Consider the following 23,914-nt stretch of genomic DNA (forward strand, 5'->3'; position numbering starts at 1 on the left):
TCAGATTTTTAATGTGCCTGCAGGATCTTTTATCATTAATGGGCGGTATAAGAGAGGAGATATTGATAATATATTCTCAAAAGAGTTCTTGGAAAGAAAGTGAATATCTGATCTTACATGCAGAAAATACGAAAGTACAAAAAGGCTATTTTTGTAATTTCTGAACTCTCCTGGTTGGAAAGAACACCACTCTGTGTTTTAAATAGGATTTTAGATGGTGCTGTTTAATTGTCAGTCCAATAGCTCCCATATGTGTTCAACTTTGTTGAGGTCTGGTCCCACAAAGGCTGCGTCATATGATTCACATCATTTTCTTACTCATCAAACCATTCAGTGACCATTTTGACTCTATTGATTGGGCATTGTCATTCTGTAGCGATCATTCCCATCAGGACAGACACAGAAAATCATACAATACAGGTAATCACTCAAAACAACTTTTCATTGATTTGACCCCTTTCTTTAAGGGTACAAGTGAACCCAAACCATACGAGAAAAAAAACATATTAAAACCACCAGATCACCTCCCTGTAGGGGGCAAGTACTCTGGCTTTTACCTTCAAAAGAGCCTTAATAATACGGTCTGACTGCCCATTGTAAGAATTTTTGGCCGCTTTGTGCCTGTTGGACTTAAATTGGGGATTTGGAAGCAATCTATGGGGATTCGAGATGGCAGCTAATCTTTACTGCTGTATGGTGCCATGCATTAAAATGAGAATCAATCAATGTACTTGAATAGAAGGCCCCAATAAAAAGTCTGATGGTATTATGATGGAAATATAATATATTTGAAGCTGGATTATTATACTTTCTATTGGCAATACCAATTCCCATGATACTGTCAATGGAACAGTGTACCACGGTGGGAGCCAATGCACCAGCACATTGCCATGGTACAGATAATAACTATTGTACAAAATACAACTACACAGCAGTTTTACAGTTAAAATCGTACAATTTTATATGGTACAGTAGTATGTTGCTTTATTTAGCAAACCCATGCTGGCCGTAATGAAATACCCAACTGGTGCCTAGTCAATTTTTTCCAGTTTCAAACAATGTCCCATATTGGGAAGCTCAAATGGGTTGGTAAAGGGCCTTTTATGCCCTCAATACAGCGTCTATATAGGTAGAATATTGGACCCAACTAGTGCCCATGTGTGCTGTAAAAAATGGAATGCCCATTTCTAACCCATTTGTTTGTCCATTTGATTGATTTGGATATTGTCAGAGGTCAGTAAGTGTGTTTCTTGATTGTTTGAAAGACCAATAAAGGTAATTGAATAATAACAGTAATTAGCACGGTCAGAACTGATAAAATAAAAAGAGCGTTGCAAGATAAACTGTGTTTTTTTCTGGTGTGAAAAAATATCACTCCAGATTTTTATGCTCAATACCAGACAACACTTTAATGATTTAAATGTTCTTCTATTTTCCAACTCACTCCCACTGAAAACTCTTAGGGGTGTCCGTGGAAAAACAAAGCATTAAAAGCACATTCACAAATACAATTAAAGTAAGATGAGCAGTTTTTCCACAACTCTTCTCTTGCATAAAACCCTTAAATAGATTTAAAAAAATGACATTCTGTTCTGTGCTTCTCTCTTTTTGTGTAGTCTGTCACATGTTGACATGCTCTTAACCTCTCAGCGACATAATTAATAGACTGCTGCATCTGAACCTGCTTTTTCCTCCAGACTGTGTTCAGGAAGGATAGGAGAGACTGATTTCACAGCTCTACGGTTGTAGTCGTAGCTAGCTTTCAGAGTGTCACGTCACCCAGCTGCTGGTAAACAAAACTCCTCCAGCTCTGTGTGGCTCTCGGGGAGCGGTAACATTTATTTCCTGACCAACTGCAGCTCATACTGAACACTCACAGGCTCCTCTCTTAAAGTCAGCACATGCACATTGTCTCTCTCCCTCATCACTACACACATATACACACACACACACAAGCAAGCGTATGCTCCCAAAGGAGGCGCACCACTCCTCTATTTCCCCACATTCACAGCAAACACTAGGATGAAGAAAAACACCAGAGAAGCTGTACAGACTGCTCTGAAGGTACAACTTCCAAATTCAATTTCAGTCAAGTCGATGCTGGAGGATGCAGTATTAGCATCTTAGCCAGACCTAGCATTAAGAGATTTGTTTTTCAACATTGTTTGCTTGCTTAGTCTGGGTTACTTAGTTTGCTTGTAAATCAGTGATTAATAGATGCAGCATTCTTGATGATAAACATTCATGTTATACATTTTGTCGCATTGTCAGGCACTTTTTGTACGGACACATTTCTTCTCTGCTGCAGCTGCTGATTTAGCTGCCTACTGATGATCCAGATTTCCCTTGCAGAAATTTTTCCATAATTTCAACGGTGAAACAGGGTTGAAAAAAGGATGAACTCAGGTCGGTCCGTCAAAGAACTCTGCAACCCTTTTCAACTGGTTAAAGTATGATTATCATTGCCATCATTTTAGGGTTATGAGGAGGACAGAAATGATGACTGAATACAAAATCATTTCACTGCTTGGTGAAATCTGGTCTTGCAAAATCTTTTTTTCTCTCATTAAAGCAGCGCTTTGTTGTCTGTGTGATGAAAGACGATTCAGATTCATTGTAAACATACAGGTTTAAATATTCCTCACAGAAGAAGAAGAAGAAGAAGAAGAAGAAACAGACTTGGCCAAAAGAGCCCTGAATGTTGATGCATTGATTGATACATTAGCGAACGTCTTTAAATAATTTGGCAGTGGAAGACAGTGAGCTGCAGAAAGTTGAAAGATTAACCAAAATCAACTCATTACCCCTTCTTTTTTTTGTCGGTGACTGTGATGCACCTTTCCGTGATTCAATCATTTTAACCATATGTAACATGCAGACCTGTTGTCTCTCCCCCTGGTCCTCCCTCCTCCCTCCTCCTACTGCCTGCTGCACACAGGAGGAGGGGGATTTAGAGGAGGAGGGGGATATAGAGGAGCAGGTATCAGAGAGAGGTGGGGGCACCTACACTCTGTGCAGGATTTGGTGAGGAGCTTTGTTTTTTTATCTTACTTTGTTCTCTTTTTCCCCAACCCAAGTATTTATTTATTTGCCCACGTTTAGATTTTGCCCATGTTTAGATTGCTGGGTTTTTTCCTATTATAGCATGGGCTGGAGATCACCGGTTTCTGTCTCTTGTTTTGTCTTAGGCTTGTTTATTTGTTAGGTATAGTTTAAGGGAGAGGTGCTGAGAGTGACGGCCTATTGCATGGTTGGCTCAGCACATTCTAATCTTTTGTTCTTTTGGCTCCGGGGTCTCCAGTCCCTCCAGTTTTCTTTGGTTTATTCTTTATCTTTTGAGTATTCCTGGGGGATTCTATGCGTCTCCATATTTTGGTGCCTTGGGTTAATCATTTTGGTTAAGGAGGCCGTCAAACCGTGAAATGTTGAATGGGACTTGAAAACCGCCATCAATGTGTTTCTAAGCACAGACATTTAATAAAAATCTTCAAATAGTCGGTAAAAAAACTTTAACTCTTGAACCAGTTTTGAACATCTTTTCAACGGTGGCCATAGTCGTCTTTTTAAAGTCGTTTTAACAATGTGCACTGGGATGTGTTATGTAAGAAATAATCAGTTGGAATGAGTTGACAAAATGCTCGTTTGGCCTGAGGCCCGCTGATATTAGCCGTTTAGACTGGGTGACAAATCTCAAGAGGCACACAGTAAGTGATGCGTTTTCCATTACCCAGCAGTGGTTTGTCCAACAGAGAGGGTAAGTGGAGCCAACACAACAGACTCACTCTCCGGCCCACTTGTACGTGAAGCGGCATATTGTTTTTCTGAAGTGTTAGCCTTGTATTTCCCTCATACATCAATATAGAACATGAAAAAGATCTGTGACATTTGACTGGACACAAGAGGACACAGGCTACACTTTTGTGGAAGTGAGGTCGAGTAAGGTGTAAAAACACACCTGTAATTGACGCTTATCATAGTAGGTGCTGCCAAAATGAACAAAAGGCATTTCCCCAAGACTGTAAGTTAAGCACGGTTCCAATGAAGCCTGTAAGTGCAAATCAACTTGTGGGGTGACATTTGTGGTATTGAAGACTGCATGTTCCCTGTGTTTTCAGGCAATAGTTCAGATTAAAAGGGTGCAGTTTACAAACTAGTTGTGCTGCCACAAATCTGACAAAATTATGTCACACCTGTTGATGTGTCTTGTCCACCAAGAAGTTTCCAGCCAGCAGAAAACTATCACAAAGAAGATAACAATGAAGCCTCATCAATTTAACTGCATTGGCTTGCTTTATTTTTGTAATGTTTACACTGCAACATGTTAATCAGGCATAATAATATGATGCCATGAGAATTCTCTGTAAGGGTTCATTCAGTGTATCCAAGTCTTTGATGATAAACAGTTTCTCAGGCCAAAATATCGTGTCCTGGAGCCTTTGGGTGTACAGCATATGAACAGATGATATGATGCAACCATCTTGTTTGTTGTTTGCTGTGTGAAATCTGTGGGTATGAAAACAGGCTTACTCATGACGCTGCAGCCTTGGCGGGCATTGGCTGCCCTGCTGTTGAGTGCCTGCTGAATGTCAACTGATTGAGGCACTCGATCAGCTGGAGGATAAAAATGGCTCTTTGTTAATGAGGCTTTGTGAGATATAGTATGGATGCATTGGAACTATGATTGTAAGTTTATGCCAACCAACTGTAGCATGATTATAGACTGCATTCAACATGGACATAGTCTTAGTGACATCACCCATTGGTTTCTGAAGAGGCCTTTTGAAGCTCAACGATGGCAGTCGCCATATTAGAAATGCTATCTCAACTTACATTTGAATAAATGTGAGAAACAGGCCTTAAGCATCCACCTGTCAGTCGACTGAGCCATGGCCCTTATTATTCAAAGGTATCGTAAATTCTTAGGCTTAATCAAAATGAGAGTAGTAGAGTGTATTTTGTGTACCAATAAAGAAATTAGCAATTGATACCAAATGGTGATCTGACACTACTACCAGGACAACAGGAATGCGATGAACACAAAGGGGAAATAAGTAAGTCTAAGAACTGACATGACCTCAAATATATCCCACAGTTATCACAGCCAGAAAACCCCTTCATTTGACAGTTGAAACGGGATGTGTCTTGTCGTGGTGGCCGCCATGAATGAGTCACCATGACAGTCATGACATGTTTATTGTTGCCGTGGAAACACTGGTTGTTACGTCAAAGATCGATACATAAGGAAGCAGGAATTGCTACTTAAAGCTACGGTTCTGTTGCCGTAATTGCTGCTGTGATAAAAACATCATGTGAGTTATAATTGGATACATCGTCTGTAACCATAATCTCTTCCTCAGGTCTGTTTGGCCCGTTCGTCTTGACTACAGTCAACTCAGAGTTCATTTTCATTGGGGGGTAGGGGTGTGGAGTAGCAGAGAGAACTCCCATGATTCCCCCGCCAGCCTCAACATCACTGTTTGTTTATTGTTTTGATTGAGAGCCCCTGTCTGCGGCATTTACATACTGTGCGTTAAAGTGTTTTGAAAAAAGCAACATCATGTAAATTGAAAGCAGAGATTTTTCTGGCAAAATTGTGACAGTGTGGGAGGCAGACAAAATATCAGACAGAAACTCTTTAAAATCAACTAATTGATGCACAGACTACAAGTTCAATGTTGGGTAGAGAAATCCTTGAGGAAGCCCATGGGTTGTTTATTTTTGCCTCAATTATCACCCCAGGGTTTAGCTCAAAGACAGACATTTAATAATTCATCTGCTCTTTGAATTCATTGCATTCTTTCTTTTTCCTTCAATGGGCTCCCAGCCAACATGTTTTATTAGTGCTGTGAGCTGCTCCCAACCAGCTAAACTATACAGTAGTGGTGGGAGGGAGTGGGATGGGGTCATGCAATTTCGTTATGAAAAAGAGCGGTTCATTTCCTGATAGATTGTCTAAGAGGAAAGTCTGTTCTGTTTGTTGTGAACGAGATGCAAAATAACAATTAGACCTTTTCATGTGGACACAGATGATGAAGTATACTTTTAGAAAGTCAAACGTGATTCCTTCAATTTCATCCATGTATGCACACAATCAACTCACAGGTTGTGATGCAGGTAGAACATATTAACTGTGATGAGCAGGAAGGTGACACAGAGGAGAAATGAGAGTAATGAAGAATCACATCAAGGACTCTTGAACAACCCCCCTACTGTGACCTGAGGTATGCTAACAGACGACACGGTAAACACTTCAGAAAGCAACTGATGAGTCTGAAAAAAAAAAAATATGGCATCCTTTTCAAGGGCTCAGAATCAGAGAGCTGTGGTTGGGTCATTCTAGGTGTCAATTCTTGCCAATATTAACACTTCCTGAACAAGTTGAGGACACAAAACATCAAATTTCGGCCACCCAAACAAGCCTCTTCACAAACAAGTATCCTTACTTACATACAATGAATTGCACTTGTGTCAAAGTTTCCCCACTAGTGCACCAAACTGCTGTGTCTGCAGGCGATGCTGTCTTTGGGTTTGCCTTGTACGCCATTAATCCCACCCATTTATAAACAAGCGCCTAAATATACACAGCGCTTAATTAAAGTTGGGCATCCATTATTGAAGCGAATCCCACTTTTATGGGATGAGAACGTAATTAGTCCCTCAACACCTTAGCGCTCGCCTCGGTTTCTTGGGGTTATAAATACCAGCCTCACCGCTTCATGAAGGGTATCCTCTGAACTACATCCTCTAAGAAAGGTTAGAAGAAAGGATTCCTGGATTTACGTGATGTGATGTTTAAAACACGAGGGCTATTAAGATGTTCCTCATTCAGCAGAGGAGTCACAACCCCAACGGTCATCTGATACAGACAACAACACAACAACCTTAAGATGTCTCGGACACTACCCACCGGGCTCTCCAAGGTCAGGCTGCGCTCCGAGGAGACAAATAACCTTTCCTTGTAATCTTTGGAATGTCTCAAAGGAATCACTTTGGGTAATAACAAATAATGACCCTATCTCCGCCATTGGGAAAAGAGCTATTGATTTCCTTCACCCACCAAAGCTTGAAATTATGACCTTAGCTTTACAGGGACGGATATGTCAGCATTTGCAGAATGATATATCTACTTTATGTGATAGTTGACGATGCAAAGGACCCTCCCCTGTGTTAAAACTACAATAAACTGAATGTATTAGTCTGGAATAACATCACCTATGCTATGCTTGAAAATGTCAGCCTTCTACACACTCATTTTTGAAGTCTACTTCTTTACACAAGTGCCATACAAATTATTTAATCAATAAAATATGACTCGTTGAAGGTTAAGAACAAGGCAGCACAAAAAAATCTCAAAACTGTTGATTTATCAGGTTCTGAAGAATTTTCTCAATTTTGTAAAAAGTAAATCATACACTCAAGGTTTTTTTTTCTCATGATGACGTTGACATTGGACTTGTTTTGATTGCAGGAGAACTCCTTGATCATTTGTAAGAATATCAAGGACTTTGAGAAAAAAAGAATCAAAGCAGGGGGTTTGGGCACATTGGGGCGCTGCCCAAACATTTAGCTGTGTTGCTCATTCCACAAATGCACGATCCTTACAAGTTATAACTTGTTGTAACGGTGACTAATCAGGCTTTCCAACGATATATAATACAACACCAATAAGTAGTATTAAAGGGTCGAAATACTTGACCGAAATAAAGGTTTCCAAACTTTATTTGAGGAGTTTATATGTCGGGTTGCCCTTGTCGGCCACCGTATATTACTGTGAGGCTTGAATAAAAAACTATAGAAAACCATAAAAAACTATTCTCAACAGACATGACTTTAAGTAAACTAAAGAGAGAGAGAACATATTGTTGAGAGGACATTTCAAGACTCGTATCTGTCCCACTTTACTGGCAGACCCATAGCCACCAGCTGTAAGCATTTGTTGCAGTGAATAAGATGATTTAAGTCTTTCCTGACAAAGAACTGCCCACAGTTTGTAAGAATTCTTTTGCATTTTCTGGAAACATGATAATCTCATTACAGTTTCTGCTGTAAACATCAAACCACTGACTGTTGTTTTCTTTGATGTCATTCAACGGAGCCCTTTTCAATTAAACTGTAACAGAGAGGAAAGAGGTCAAAAGGCCAAGTTGTCATTTTATTTACATCTTGTTTTATGAATTCTCTGCAGACTGACACTGAACACGATTTGACAGGAAATTCGATGCGGCTAATAAGGATCCTGTCAATCGGCTTATTTCATCATTTTCTCACACTGCACTTCTCATCTGTAACCTTTCAGTTCAGATGTTGAATTTGAACTTTGATAACAGAGTGCCTCATCACAAATTATCATACAGTAAAGTGTGCATAATAACACACACAGGCGCAGAGCAACAGATCTGCAGCTCATTCAGGTTAAGGGGTATAATTTTGCTAACACAGTACATAATAAAGTGCCCTAGTTATGGATGCATCTTGGTAATGCATGTTTCTAATTATGGAGATAAAAGCTCACAATTGTCCAGGGGATATTGTATATACTCTGCATTAAAACACAACCACACAATAACAAAGAAATCAGAATATCCAATTATTTTGTTACCGCAAAAGCACAAAGGTTAAGAACACTGAATATGATGCTTTTCCTTTAACTGCAGTTATTCGTAATGTTGTGTTGCGTTCATTACTTGGGATTGCTGTATCCTTTTACATGATCATATTTAAATCAATCTTAAGTCAAAACAGCAACAGGAGGCAACTTCTCCAGTGTTGAGATCATTGTTTTTTAAAATGATCCAAATTGGCATAAACATGATAACTTAATGGTCACATATTCTCTTCCTTTTCAACCAGTTTAAATAAGTCTCAGAGCTCCCCAAAACATGTGTGTGAAGTGTCTTGTTCTAAATCCACTCTGATCATGCCTATAAACCGCCTATAAAAATTTCAGCCCTGCTCAGAACAGGCTGTTTCTGTGTCTGTACCTTTAAATGTAAATGAGCTGTGTCTGCCCACGCCCCCTTTCTGGAAGGGCTTGGGTGGCGCTGGCTTTCTCGCTCCATGCCCGATTGTTTACGGTGAGAAGGCAGACTCAGAGGGCAGAACAAACACCTAGCTGTGGGAGTGTCACCCACCTGGGGGAGGGGTTACTGCCCTTTGTGATGTCATGAAGGGAAAAACTCCAAACGGCTTGTTTGAGCACACATTTTCTGAAAAGTGGAGCAGGAAAAAGACAGAGAGGATGGACTTTTCTCACCATTGGGGGCTTTCTAGACGGACTAGGGACACATATTAGTGTTAAAAAACAATGGTAGTGTATTTTGAATAATATGTGACCTTTAAGCATTACTTACAAAACTCATGTACACTTATGGTTTTATAGATTGAAAGAGCAGAAAGCATCTGACAAATCACAGAGAAAATACTTGACAGTGAGCCAAAAAAGCAATGTATTCAATGAGATATTATTCCATATGAAACTATCAACACACCTGTGCAATCTGCTCGTATAAAAAATATTTAGGTCATTTTTTCTACATTAAGAAAAGTGTTTGGTTGGGGCGCTGGTGGCGCAGTGGTAGTGCGCGCGCCCCATGTATGGAGGCTGTAGTCCTCCAAGCGGGGGAAATAACCTGATGAACCTTCATTAAGTCATTTTGACAAGTCGTATTTTTGTATTGTTTTAGTTCATGGCAACATTTCAATCAGTTATAATTGTTAATAGAGTCACATAACCTTTTAGCTTGAAGCCCTTGAGAGGAGTTTATGACTGAATATGAGACAGACTGAATTTAATACTGATGTCTCTTTACGACATAGTATAGCAAAGAAGACCATCAGTGACAAGACTTATTATGTCTTTTTAATAATTTGTAATGCCTGTAACTGCTGCTATGTGGTGGTTTTCAGATGAGAGGATTTACAGCACACTGAAGAAACAGGCTTTTGTTTGCATTTTCAACAGAAAATAGTCACAGTCAGTGGTAATGTTCAATGTTAAATGAAAGCAGGATTTTGTCTTTTGCCCCCCAAAAAAACCATTACTTACTGTAAAATCCGGTGTATACGACACTCTTAATATCTATTTGTTTATCTGTAAAGTAGGCTGCATCTTATACACCGGTGAAACCAATGTACCAGAATAAAAGGCAGACGGACACGCCGCCATTACCACAAGTGCAGGTGCCACCATCACACACATGCACGTGACATGAAGCGATTGAAAAATTCATCCCCATCATTTTATTTTGCAAGCTGTGTTGGGATGCATAGCGACACAGACCAGGCTGGCTACGCTACTTTTTATCATCTTTTCTCCCTCATTAGTTCATAATCATGCATTCATAGAAAACAGTGGTATACTGTTAAAACTTTTGTAGTGCTGTTTTGACGAAAGACGAGTGAGCTGCGGAGGTGGGCAGCGCGACACACGGGCTGTCGGTACTTCACAACTATCAAAGTAGGCTGGAGCTCAACTACCGTACTGTAGCTAGTAGGAGGGAAAACACCACAAAGTGGAAACAGATGGTATTAAAAGAGTGACACAGCTGTACAGAAACCACGCACTGTAGTCTTCGCTGAACACAATAGAAATCATCACGCAGGAAGAGAGTTTACACCTTTTTTTCTTTCTGGGAAAACGAGTGAGACTTATATTCCGGATTTTACGGCTCATGTTTACACGACAAGATCAGCAAAGAGATACTGTTTAGTCCACATGGGGCGCCAAAATCAACAGAAACAGAAAGCTCCTCACAGCTCAGATTCAAGATATTCAAGTTATGCCAAAATAATAGGCAACAAAATAAAATTGTAAGTTGTCATTACTGTATGACTATGAAAACCATTTGAATGAAAGAAATGTCATGCCTTCTGGTCAGTAAAGTTAATATTTCCCCAAGCAGTCCAAGAAGAACAGCGAAGACTTTGTAAACTTTCCAGAGAGTGAAGGACAGTGTGAGGTAGCAAGAGTTCAGGGTTTAGCCTTTTAGAAACTGGATGATTGAATTTCTTGGCAGGGGATTCATTAAAATGATAATTCTTATTTATGAAGCCCTTTAAAAAATTAAAATACTCTCTGTGTACTGCTTCCAATTAATTAACTTTTTTTTCCACTTTCATTTTCTTTCTTTCTCCTCAGTTTTTTTCTTTACTTCCCACTGAACTTGACACACTAATAGGTTATGAATAATTCTGTTTCAGTTTAGATGGCAATTAGCCACAATGCCAGAGGCCATTCTTCTTCTGCTCTTGTGGAGTGGTGATTTAAGACCCAACTGAGTAAGGGTGCTCCAACTGTCCCACGACTAAATCATTCACGTTTACCCACCCAGTGCTAAAACAAGAAACAGTTAACTGAATAAATCCTCTCCCATTGATAAAGTCCGTCCCTGACTACGGTGTCAGGGAGCCCTGAAACAGAGGCAACAAAAAAGAACATGAAATCCGCAGGCAGTTCTCCGAGGCATGAAATGTGATAATGGAGCAATATTGTCACGCGGTGTCTTTTACCTCTGGTGTTCAACAGAAAAAGTTCCACCATTCCTAATTAGCCATAGGACCACATGGAGAACAGCATGTTTCTTCTGTTGAAATTGATACATCAGAGGCAGGCGAAGCAGCTGTCGTTGGGGGAACTTAAATACAATAATTACAGCACAGACGGAGCAATAGGCTACAGGCGCTCCTCTACGGATTGATTGAGATCACTTGGTAGCTGAAGAACAGAAATAGTGGTCCTAAGACAGAGGCAGTAAGGTTTGAAGTACATTGAGGATCCCTTTTACTAAATTCATATAACAAATGAGAAGGGATGGACATAAATGAATCATGAATTGGGCAAAAGCCTAAGTAACTGTTTAAAATAAGTGTAAAATACAGAAAAGTAGATGGTAAGGACACAGTGCAAACATCTGCCAATGCTTAACATTAAAGGTGCTTGAGGTGGGTGCAGAATCTCGAGCCCTTTCCAGCCCCCCCTGCCCACCAGGTATTCTGTATTCAAGCAAACTAAAGCTACAGCTGCTAGTCAGCTGCTAGTCAGCTGCTAGTTAGCAGTTGTGTATAGCAATTTCCATAGTTACATTAAGGTAATCTCCGTGCAACAGCAGTGCTTGGTAACAATTAAAGTCGATGACTTCTGTGTTGTACATAATTGAATGGGCCTGTGCTTTGGCTTTCCTTTTATTGACATTCAATTCAGTTTTATACCCAGGATAATTCAGACTCATTAAGCACCTACTACTAAGACTTCAGCTGCTGTGCACAGCAAAAAGACATCATTCCAATCAACCTGAATTTTTCTTTGGATCAGTTTCCTGAACCTGCTTCCAAAGCCCTCAGATTTGGCATCAAGCCTTCTTCTGTTGGGTTCAAAGTTTAAGGAATCAATAACCTAATAGCAGACAAAATGGATGATAATGTTCAAAAATCATATTCAATGAATGGTTCCCTAGACCAAAACCTCTGAGTTCACAAAACTTTAAGAAAATGTATTAATTTATTCTTCATGTCATACACACAGACAGGGTGAGAAATAGAAAAGTAGCCACTGGGTAAAGCACAAATAAATAATCATAATGATACTGTATCATCCTGAAATATCACCTCAGTGGGAAACAACTTTCATATTTATTTGGCATGTGTGATTAATCAGTTTGTTGCCTGTAGTGCCATTGTTTCCTACCTCAGAGCCATCATCCATCCCAGTGGCATGTCATCTTTCTAATGTTTTCACACAAAACCTCGACATGCAGCAGAAAGCAGCGCTGACGGCTACTATCACATTTGTACCAGGCTTTATGTGAGACAACTGATGACCCATCATCAATTTACCATTCATTTATCTTCCAACACAAGCTTGCTAGAACCTTTATGTTTTCACCACCACAAACATCTCATTATGTTTGTGGTAGGTGTTGTTTTCACACACTTTGGCACACTTTGCAGTTTTGATACAGCGAGAAAAGACAACATCACTCAATATACATCCACAATATTTGTAGGATCTCACCTATCCATATTCCTTAGACAGGCACAAACACTGTTCATGGCCACCAGGGGTCAGCAGAAACAACAAAAACTTACATCATATCAGTTTGACAAAACACAAGATGATAAGGGGAACACTAACTAGCTAACTCACACATATTTACACATCCAACAATTACATAGCAATATTGACATTCCTATGGACTGGTGATACTGGACACCTGCAACGGGTTGTACGAGTTATGCGTACGTTTAAACGTTGCCTAGTTTGAACTTACTGCAGAATTTACACACTATTAGTTGTTGCACCAGCTGAGATAGTTCCAAAAAAGGCCACCCATAATGGGGGACAAAGGTGGAAAGGTTTACTGGGCCCATGGAGTTTAGTGAAACGTCCATATTTAAAGCAGAAATTACCAAATTCGATTCTACTCCTAAATACTCTCATAAAACGACAAAAACACACATGAACAGGCTGGAAGGCTAAACAAAAAAGCAAAAGCTCAATGTAATACTATGTAAAGGCAAAGGGGGCTACAGACTCAGTTTATAATTCTCCATGGGGTCATGACGAATACGAAAGAGTGACCTTTTCATAATGTGATTAGAAGATACATATTTCAAATGCTAGCTCATTTAGAATATAAGAACCAAGCAAATATTACATTTGCCAATGAATACAATTCCTGTTACATTATTCAACACACTCATCTTGGGTTTTTTCTTTGTTGTTCCATCGTTTTTGAAATATTCCTCACCTGAAATATTCCTCACCTCATTCTAGCACCTCACCTACAACTTGAAAGCTCAGACTCTTTCAGTGATCAAGAAGGCTTTGTCTCCAGCCTGCAGGTCTGCACAGCATCAAGTTTTTCAATCATTGTCATGCTGTCCAACGTGCTGACTTTGAACTGTTTCTCGACATGAACCCATGTTCCAACCCAGCATCCTGCTTTAACCACAAACACATTGAAGACTCAAAGCAAGGCACCGCTGAAAGGATGTTACCCTGCTTTAAAAATATAAAAAGTGCAGTGATGGTACTCACACATAACAGTAAGAAAAACATTCCCTGAAGCAAGGACAACCTTCTCCCTCGTTGCCCGGTCGTAGATGCCAACGTGGCATTCGTAAGGCCCGTTGTCTGAGATCCGTACCTCTGGGAGCCTGTAAGAACAAGAGTCATTGTGTTATTTTAAACTGGCTTAGCATTTTCACATAACTGAAAAAGCAAGGCAAAAAGACATTAATTTAGATATCACAAGTTAAAAAAGAAGCATTTACTACAATGAATAAAGAGTTGAATTCAAGTAAATCAGTCCTCAGACACTTGACTCCTTAAACTTGGTACAGTAGAGTGGATCTTTACCTCTCCATTCATGAAAACTACAAGTTTGCTGTAATCAATAATTGCTGTAATCCCATAGTGTCAAAAGGTACTCAGAGGAGTAACTCCAAGGAAGTAATCAAATGTAATCTGAGTTTTTGCCTAAAGGCGTTCCACAGGGTTCCGTTCTGGGCCTTATTTTATAAACAATCTATATTAACAATATTGTTTTGTCTATAACAGACTATAATATCCATCTTTATGCGGACAATATTGTACTTCATTGTTCTGCATTGTTCTACAGCTTGCTGTAGAGAAAAACTGCAATTTGCTTTTAATACTCTTCAGAATTCATTCATCAGCTTAAGACTGATCCTTAATGCCAGCCAGCAAAACCAAGTACATGATCTTGACCAAAGCCTGAGATACTGATTTTAACAGTTTACAGTTATCCACACTCAGTGGCAGCAGTATTGAAAGGGTCACAGTATATAAATATCTTGGAATTTGGCTGGACGAATAATTTATGTGGAATAATACATTATGTGGAAAATCTTACTGGCAAACTTTGGCAGAAACTTGGGTTTCTGTACAGAAACAAATCTAACTTCCATCCTGATTGTAGGAAAAATTGTTAAAGCAGTCTTTATATCAGTCCTTGATTATGGCGATACCACCTATACATGCATCTGCTTTGACTCTTAAAACCCTGGACTCAGTTCATCACTCTACTCTTAGATTCATATCTGGAGACCCCTATAACACTCATCATTGTATTCTCTTTAACAAAATGGTTGGTCTTCTCTGGCACAGAGACGTGATACACACATGTATCTCTTATTGGACGTACACCAACTTAGGACTGGAATACCATAACTTATGGTATGACTTCTTCAAGATCTCTTTCAACTCTTTATATACACTTATTGACAGTGGTAAGATAAGTCACTGTTTGTTTGAGAGGGTCAAAAGTCTTGGGAGAGCCGCCACTAAAAAGGAGCCCCAGGCTGGTTACTCTCCATTGTGTTTTCATGCTGTGAAGTTGAGGCATTCTTTATTGATTGTAAACACAAAGTGATACCAGTTAGGGGTGAGGGAGATGGTTTGAGGTTAAGTTTGTCATCCGCCTTTTTCCTGGAAAGTTAGAGAAGAGTTTATATTGTTACATTTTAAGAACCCTTTTCGACCAGTTCATGAGTGTAGTACTGTGAATGGAGAGCTGTGCGGATTGTTAGTTTAGCATCGAGTGAACCAAAACAGGAGCTGCTTGCTTAGCGTTGGAAAAACAGTTAGAAGAGGAAGTGGTGGAATCTGTTGTGAAATGAAACTTTCCATAGTGTTTGATTACCTAGAGTTAAGTTAACTTGATGCTGGGATATTTTTTTTAAAACGATTTAATCAAATATAACAAGGTTGACTTTGTCTTCAGTGCATGATCTTGATACATGTCACAATGTTTTGCTGAATAAATCTGGCATTAAAAATGAAAAAATGTTTTAAAAAAAGTTAGCTAAAGTACAGAAGAGTAAGCAGCTCAAGATGTAAAGTGTTGTTTTCTCCAGCAGAGCTTCCTCGAGGGATAAGTGCAAAACAAGTGAGTCTTTTATTTCACCACAGCTCAGAATGATGAAAATAGCACGGTGAATCACTCTGTGGTGGGAGCTGGGGGAAGTAATTGGCTTTGTCTTGGACGGCTACATCATAGTAAACGCTGATGTAGCCCGTTGCTTTTTTTTTTTTTTTTTTTAAACAAACAAAGACGTAGTTCTGTTGTGCACAATCCCAACTACTGCATTCACAGATTCAGACCAAGACAATCGGAGAGAAAAGAACCCAGAGATAAGATCATTCAAGGCTTGGAAGTAGGTATTTCCGGAAGAAAGGTGAGGAGGCCATAAAGAAATCCCAAACCTCAGCATTTCTGAATGACTGCCTGCCAGCCAGCCGCCGAAGCATTTTATTCCTGTTCCAGAAAAGACACATCCATCAAAATTAGGAGAAGAAAAAGACGGAAGGTTGTACTCCTAACATTGAGACTTTAGTTAAATATTAAGACTGGCGGAATTAAATTTGCAACACCCTTCTAATCTTTGATGACATGCATTTCCGAGGTGCTAGTCCATTGGGAATGTGTTCACAAAAAGCAGGAACGTGCAACTCTTTTGTTTGTGCTCTTTTTACTCTCTCCTATTCACTATTTGGGTCAGCTAACGCTTGAACGCTTAATTCAAAAGACATTACCATTTAAATGTTACAAAGCCCATAATACACCACATATTACAGATTTCTTTCTTTGTGATTATTACTATGATTACTTTAAATCAAGGCTACCGCTGACTGTGCCACACAGCTATAAACATGTAATTTGTTCCATTAACTGGCAGTGTTGAGATCACTTAAGCAAGGTGGTAAATATTGATTTGTGCGGTAACTTTAGTATACTAGTACTGGATTTATCCGCAGAGTGCAATGTGCAATGCATGATACCTGTCCACCTTTGTGTAATCATATATTTCACAAACAATCCCCTCTTTAAATTCCACTTAACCTTCTCCCTTGGCCTCCTGTGAAATTAGTGTCTTCCTCATGTCTCGCTCTTTCATCATATTTTCTTATGAATTTGATTCTTTTGATAAAAGTTGTGAATGCTGGGGCGCGGGGGGCATAGTGGTTAGTGCACACCGCACCTTGTACAGCGGGTGTTGTCCTCCAAGCTGGCGGGCCAGGTTCGAATCCGACCTGTGACTCCTTTCCAGCATGTCATTCCCCACTCTCTCTCTCTCAGATTTAAGACTGTATCCACTGTCCTATCTCTCCAGCAAAGGCACAAAAAGCCCCCCCCCCAAAAAAAATATTTTATGCTAGCGTTGACCTGCAGCATTACTGCACTCTGGCTTAGCCCCAACACCACCCCAGTATCCACCTGTAGGCTCCGACTACGGGGGGTTTAAAGGTCCCATATTATGCTTTTTCTGGTTTTATATGCCCTTTAGTGTGTTTTCCAAGTCCACGGAAACGCAGCTTCTCCTACGTCCTCCTGTTAGCTGTAGCATTAGCCGCATGTAACGCTCGGTTCTAGCCCCCCTCGATAAAAATTTGTCAGTCCGACGTCATTGTCAGTGTGAGATCACTGATCTAAGCCCATTGGCTCGTTGTGGCAAGCCCTGCAGCTCATGTTGCACGCCCGTTAACTTCTGTCGCACGCCCACGATATGCCGTAGCCTGCGGAAGCACAGTAGTGCTAAGGTGCTAATGTTTATGCTCCCCTCGGACGGAGCCAGTGGCTGCATTCCCAATATGGTAAAAGAGGCGGGACATTTCCGAGAACCGTGCTGAGCGACTGACCAATAACGACAGAGCGGATCGGCAGACCAATCAGAGCAGACTTGGCCCACGTGGGGTCTAACAGTGGGGGCTCAGCAGAGCGTAGCTGACTGACTCAGAGCGGAGAGGGAGCAAGGAGGAGCAGTACATGAAAACAGACACTTTTTTCGGACTTTAGCTATTGTGAACGTCAGTAGGTACAGTACAGATTAAATATATGGACCCCAAAAAGGGCATAATATGGGCTCTTTAAGATCTCATCACATCACTTCTCAAATGTCTGCATGTAAAATAAAACTGCGAGGAGTGATGAGGTCAGAGCCTAGACGCCAAACACAAACTATGTTCTGCTGCAATAAATATTTTAAACAAATACAACCATGCAGTTGTCTGACTGAACTATATGTAACTAGAAAATGAACTCTTTAAACTCCACATATCCTTCCTTTTGGCCATGGAACTTCCCCTTTAAATAATTTTTCTTTCTTAGGTCTTTTGTCATTGTTTTGGCACAGGCAAAAATTAAACTTAACAGGAGTAACAGTACAATACATTTACAAACTTCATAAGTCAAACCAGGCAAATGTTAAAAATACATGATAAACTAAAATAAATGGCATTCCCCTATAAGTCATTCCATGGGTAAGGTGATTATAACTTTTTAAGGGTGTGTGGCCATTTTTCTTCCAAATGACTTTTGTATTTTTTAACAAATATTAGTCTTACAAATGTAGGTCAAATATATAGTAGGGCTGTCAAATGACTACATTTTTGTCATATCGATTATTGGCTGAAATTCAATAGTTAATTCCAGTTTAAATGATGAATGTTAATCTTTCACTGAAAGACTCTTGAGCAGGCAACAATGGTTGTTTGGTAAATTGTTCGACACAAAGCATTTTTTTTCATGGGTTATTGTCTCTTTTCATACATTACAAATATTTTCCCTTTACTTAGTTTTTTAAATTATGCAACTTGAACAGGGTTTTATTAAGAGCTAATTAGTAATGATCAGTGACGCTGGAACAAAAAAAACCAGTAAGATAAAAAGCTAATAAGAAAGGAAAAGGTGGATGTTCGAACAAGAATATAAACTGTAAAAATATTCAAACCACTTGCACAGCCTTCCAAACAAAATTTAATATCAGTACAATTTATTTTACAACTAAGTGACTAGGTTATAGAACAAACAAGCAATATCCTGCAAACCATGTTAAACACACCACAAAATCCCCCCCGTGCACCAGAAAGAAAGAAAAAAACAGCACATGCACGCTGAGGATCGATAGCAATGGGCCCCCATGGAGGCGTAGCAAAAACAGCACCGCAAAGAGAGATCGATTGTCCCCTAGGAGTTGCATCTGAAAGCTCTTTCCTGTTATGTAGGCCTTCCTGCAGAACTCCTCCTGCCTACAAATGCAAGCAAATGCTAGCGCCTGGCTGGATGGAGGGTGAAAAAGAGGAGTCCTGACAGAGCGCCGTCTGATAGCTCATCCAGTCAATCTCTGCATCAAATTAACTAGCACATTGTCAGATACTCTTTCTGGCCTGAAGCATTACGGTTGAATGGGTCAGGACGGGCGACTGTAAGTCAGTATACGCTGGATGGAAAGCAGAAGACAAATTGCCTGGAGCTCTGAATGCAAAGAGAGGTGTGTAATCAGCCATGTTTCCTAAAGGAATGAGCGAGAAACAAAATGATGGGGATCATGCTGTGATTCTCTGAGTGCCGAGGGAGGTGTGATTGGCTTTGTGCTGGCTGGTTACATTATAGTAAGTGCTGATGTAGCTCATCTCCCTGTTTCTTATCCACAAAGCTGTGGTTCTGTTGTTTGCTCTCCCTAAGCTCTGTATTCATGGATACAAATCCATGGAAATGCAAAGCTTGGTGGAAAAAAAAATAGAAAGCATGGAGGTATTACTGGAAGAAGAGTAAGAGCGCATGAATAAATCTCACCAAAAAAAATGTTCTGCTGATTACAGAAGCTCTAAAAACCTCTTTAAATGTGCATTAAATGGGTTACATTTCACTTATTCATAACCAATTAAAGAAACAAAGATTTCACTTATCTCTCCTTTAGAAGATTCATCAGAGTACAAACATACATACTTGTTATTTTACACCTCATTAATAAAATGACTCAGCATTTGCTATACAGTAGGTCACCTATAGAGGTCAGCAGTAACAGCCCATTTTTTCAGTGGCTCTGGTTCCATTCAAATCTTCCATTGCCATTTCACAATATCCTGATATTAGAAAAGATTGGCGCCTTGAACCAAGACAACCAGCTACCCCATTACTTGTGACTATAGTACATTTGATTCGTCGCTAAAAAGGCATTGAAAAACGAAAAAATTACAATGGTACAAGACTATAGTGTTCTTCCAGAGTCAAGGAACTACCCATCCCACAATCCATTGCAAATGATTCCGTTTCCTCTTAAATGTAACTTTTGTGGTTGTTATAGTGTTTAAACTGTTAATACAAGTGTTGTAATATGTAGTCGTTTGTGTTGTTAGTACGATTTGTGTTAGGTTACTAACTAGCTAGCCTGCTAGCGAATCTATCCATTCACATTCGGGACACATTGCCATGGTAACAGCCAGGTCGCTCACTCAATGATCATGGATAGTGAAGATATTTTCCCCGATTTTGTGTTATGTTTTTCTTAGAAAGTTGATATCATACAAACTTGTGTCAACAGGAACATATACCATCGTTTCACACTCATGTCATGGTAAGTCTAGCTTGGATGGTCATGGCATTATTACTAAAAATCAAATCCGCTATGGAGTTTACTCCTAGAACCACACTGTTGAGCCCTATATTGTCACCTTTTTGCACAAATGAATGACAACAAATCACCAGGAGTTGATTCTTTCCTTGTTCACGTACGCCGCCTCAGTGGGCACCTTCACCTTCAGAGTGAGACTGAGTGGGAAGATATCAGAATGAACAGCTTTAATTTGCCACTGTAATCAAAATAAAATTAAAATAGACATTCTTAACACGACTTCCCACAGGAAATATTTATCAATTACTGAGAACACCTCACTGAGCTGTGTTTGCCTCCTGAAAAAAGAATCAGTGCAACGGGGGAAACAAATAGAAAAGACTTATCCCCCTGACATTGCTGGAATGGAACAATTAAGCTTGAGAAATTAGTTTTTGATCACCTTCAACTCGTCAAGCTCACTCGGTAATAAAGCCTATTCACGAGGCAATTTGAAAGAAACAAGAAATTTCAATTTTCTCTCTTTGTTTGGTGGTTACTGGCAAGCTGCACATTTGTACAATCATTTGGGACATGCTCCTTGCTGTGACAAGTAACAGTTTGGACCCTGATTTTTCCTATCTCAAGCAATTTGTGTCATTTAACTTTCAAGATTTTTTTAACACTTGCACTCCTGACAACATTTCAGTACAGCCTGTCTATCTTCCTGAGTTGCTGGGAAGGTTCCCTCTCACACTCCTTAGGAGCAATTGAGGGTTTATTATTTTGCCCACATCCAATAAGTGAAGACCCTCATAATCTCTGAACCACAAAAAAAACAGCTTGTAGCACATTTAAAAACAGTTTACAAACAGTGGCAATTCTAGAGTCTGTTGAGGCCCAAGGAAAAAGTAAATTCAGGGGCCCTCCCACCAGCGTTCAGCAGGGCAATGCGAGTGAATGCTATCAGATGGGGCCCCCTTAGGGAGGTTTCCTACTGTCACTGCAAAATTTGCACACTTTGGGTTGCTGCTTTGGTTCGAGGTTTGTCAGCCCTCTGGGACCCCTACTGGTCTGGGGCCCCAAGCAGTTTCAGCAGTTGCCTGCTTTGCCTGTTGACAAGCAGCGCCCCTGACATAGATCACAGTCATTGTGACTTAATTTTTCCAATGCTGAGCAACATTAATCAATTATAAATTCTGTTCTGTTAAAGTTTGAATCATTATAAGTCATACATTAGTGATTCTTTGTTGAAGTATAGTTTTTGTACCCTTTTTGTAAAGTGCTGCAACACTGGTCCGTCACAGGGTTGACAACATGGCACAAAATAGTGAAGGAAACTAAATTGTAGCCATGTCGCCTGTTGGCAGGAAGCAGGCTGTAATAGCCATGCCCAGTGTCAACATCAGAAACTTTTTACTGTATGCCCAGTCATCCACAGTGACCTTGTCCCGTAAGAGGTTTTGTGGCGCAATAACAGCACCTTGATTCTACTTTTGCTTCACTGAGGAGAAAAAAAGTCTGTATGCTCTTTTTGACCTAAAACTGTTGCTTGTAAAACCAAACCAAGAAGCATTTTTTAGAGATGTTTGAGAAAGCATGGTGTTCAAGAGGATAGCACAAGCCATGATATGATAAAATACTATAAGACATGATATGCTAATTAGCATTTTGGTTTAGCATTAACCTGCCAAACAATATTTCAATTAAACATTATCTGGGTACTACTACATCAAAATAACTGTATTTTCTCTTCCTGTAACATGTTTTTAATGTCTGATGACTCATCCTGCACCCAGGCGTTTTCTATTTTTTTCGACCAATGAAAATGCTTTGTATCCCTCCTAACTATAAATTCTGCCAGTTACCGCCCAGTGTGAGACTCCTGTGCAACTTTTCAACAATTCTAACAAATTCATCCAAACATTATGTACCACCTTCTGGCTTGGAATTGGTTCTATCTAATTTCTGTAGAAAATATGTTTACGAAACAGCAGTTAGATACTCTGGAAGTTCTCTTTCATGGGGATTTTAAGCTTGCATACTGAAAGTCCTTCAAGCTCCATCAAAACTGCCATTTGTCTTACAAGGACTAATCAAAGCAGTGGCACTCTAATACAAAGACAGTTACTGTACAGCTGCTCCCATTCTTTTTTAAGATTATGACTAATAGCTGTCAAATCCAAGACGACAAGACGAGGCGATCTCACATGCAGTCAATCTCAATGCCACTTTTGAAACTAAATTATCTAATAATCAAAAGCAGGCTTGTTAGAAGAAAAATATCCATTATTACCGCTACTCTATTATCCTGTAGTAATCACATATTGCTGCAAGGGGGGAAAGGTACTGTACAAAAGGAGAAAAGGAAAGCTAAAAATAGTTTCCTGCAAACGGCTCTGAGTTTATAAAAGAAACAGCATATTGAGGCAGAAATATTTGGTTGTACAAGTGGATTTGTCAGACTGCTACGGCTTTGTACAGAAGATTTACCGTTCTCAGGTGGAAATGGAAGATTATGGAGTGTAAAAATTCAGCTTTTTGCAATTGTGAGTCATGTTGAGCGTCCTTGTTGCACCATGAAATTTTCCCTTGACTGCTGAGAGAATGGTGTGACTGTGGCAGGAGTGCACAATTTTCTCTCTGGTTGACTAACACGGGCTAAGCATTCTGATACAGAGCAGGATATGGGTCAGTGCAGGTAGAATCCACTTCATTCTGACGCTGATTCATTTGAAATCTTCCTCTTCCCCCTTCGATGTTTTGTGCTACACTTTCTCTTATAGCTTTTCTGTATTTGTATTGTTGTGGTGGTGGTGGTGTGTGTGATTGTGTGTTTGTGTGTATGTATGGGGGGGGGAGTGGGGGGGTGGGTGGGGTTGTTATGTTGTCTGTCTGTGTGTGCATTCATGTTTTCATGTCCGTGTGCATGTAAGTGTGTACACCATCCCATTGTGATGATGCCTACTCTCCCAAAGGGATACTTGGATTGTCCAGATAAATCATCCTCAGCTGGACGGCTGCATCGCACAAGAGAGAAAAAGAAGGAAGGAAGGAAGGAAGGGGGGGAACAGAAGGAGGGAGGAGTGTACATGAGGGGAATCACTGAAAAGGGAATCACAGAATAGAGTAAAGTAGAAAGGGAAAGAATGAGAACATCACAAAGGGACGATAAGAGTGAAGCATTCCAGTTTTAAAGGCTAACCCAGTTCAACAACAGCTTATTATCGGTAATTTAAGGCCTAAGGTACATTGTAGTTAGCATCTAAAAATAGAATAAAAAGAGGCTCAATCCAAATTCAAATGCTGTTATTTAATTTCCTGAGAACCCAGCTATTTGCTGTGAAAATTAGGCATTCAATTCTGCATACAATTCCTAAGAATGTTTAAATGGCAGCTGCTTGGCAGTTATTACCCAGGCTTAGCACACTCTGGGAGGTCTTTTCAAAGGCAGCGGCTGATTATTGAGCATCAGCTATAAGCAGCAGATGTTGAGTTTGCACTGCAGTTGTAACTTTGGCTCCACAGAGTTATTTCAGGCCACCGTTAAATATATTTTTCA

General features: G+C 39.9%; 1 protein-coding gene across 2 annotated transcripts in view; it reads right to left on the reverse strand.

Annotated features, from left to right (window-relative positions):
• The window catches only part of igsf21a (immunoglobin superfamily, member 21a), a 247,871-nt gene that overhangs the window by 80,835 nt on the left and 143,122 nt on the right, over nt 1–23,914 (reverse strand). For both annotated transcript variants that reach the window (XM_061041183.1, XM_061041182.1), the window contains exon 4: nt 14,036–14,154. In XM_061041183.1, coding sequence (XP_060897166.1) covers nt 14,036–14,154 — 119 coding nt within the window. The remainder of the gene's footprint in view (nt 1–14,035; nt 14,155–23,914) is intronic.

The sequence above is a fragment of the Labrus mixtus genome, chromosome 7 (assembly GCF_963584025.1).
Source record: "Labrus mixtus chromosome 7, fLabMix1.1, whole genome shotgun sequence".
Lineage (NCBI taxonomy): Eukaryota > Metazoa > Chordata > Actinopteri > Labriformes > Labridae > Labrus > Labrus mixtus.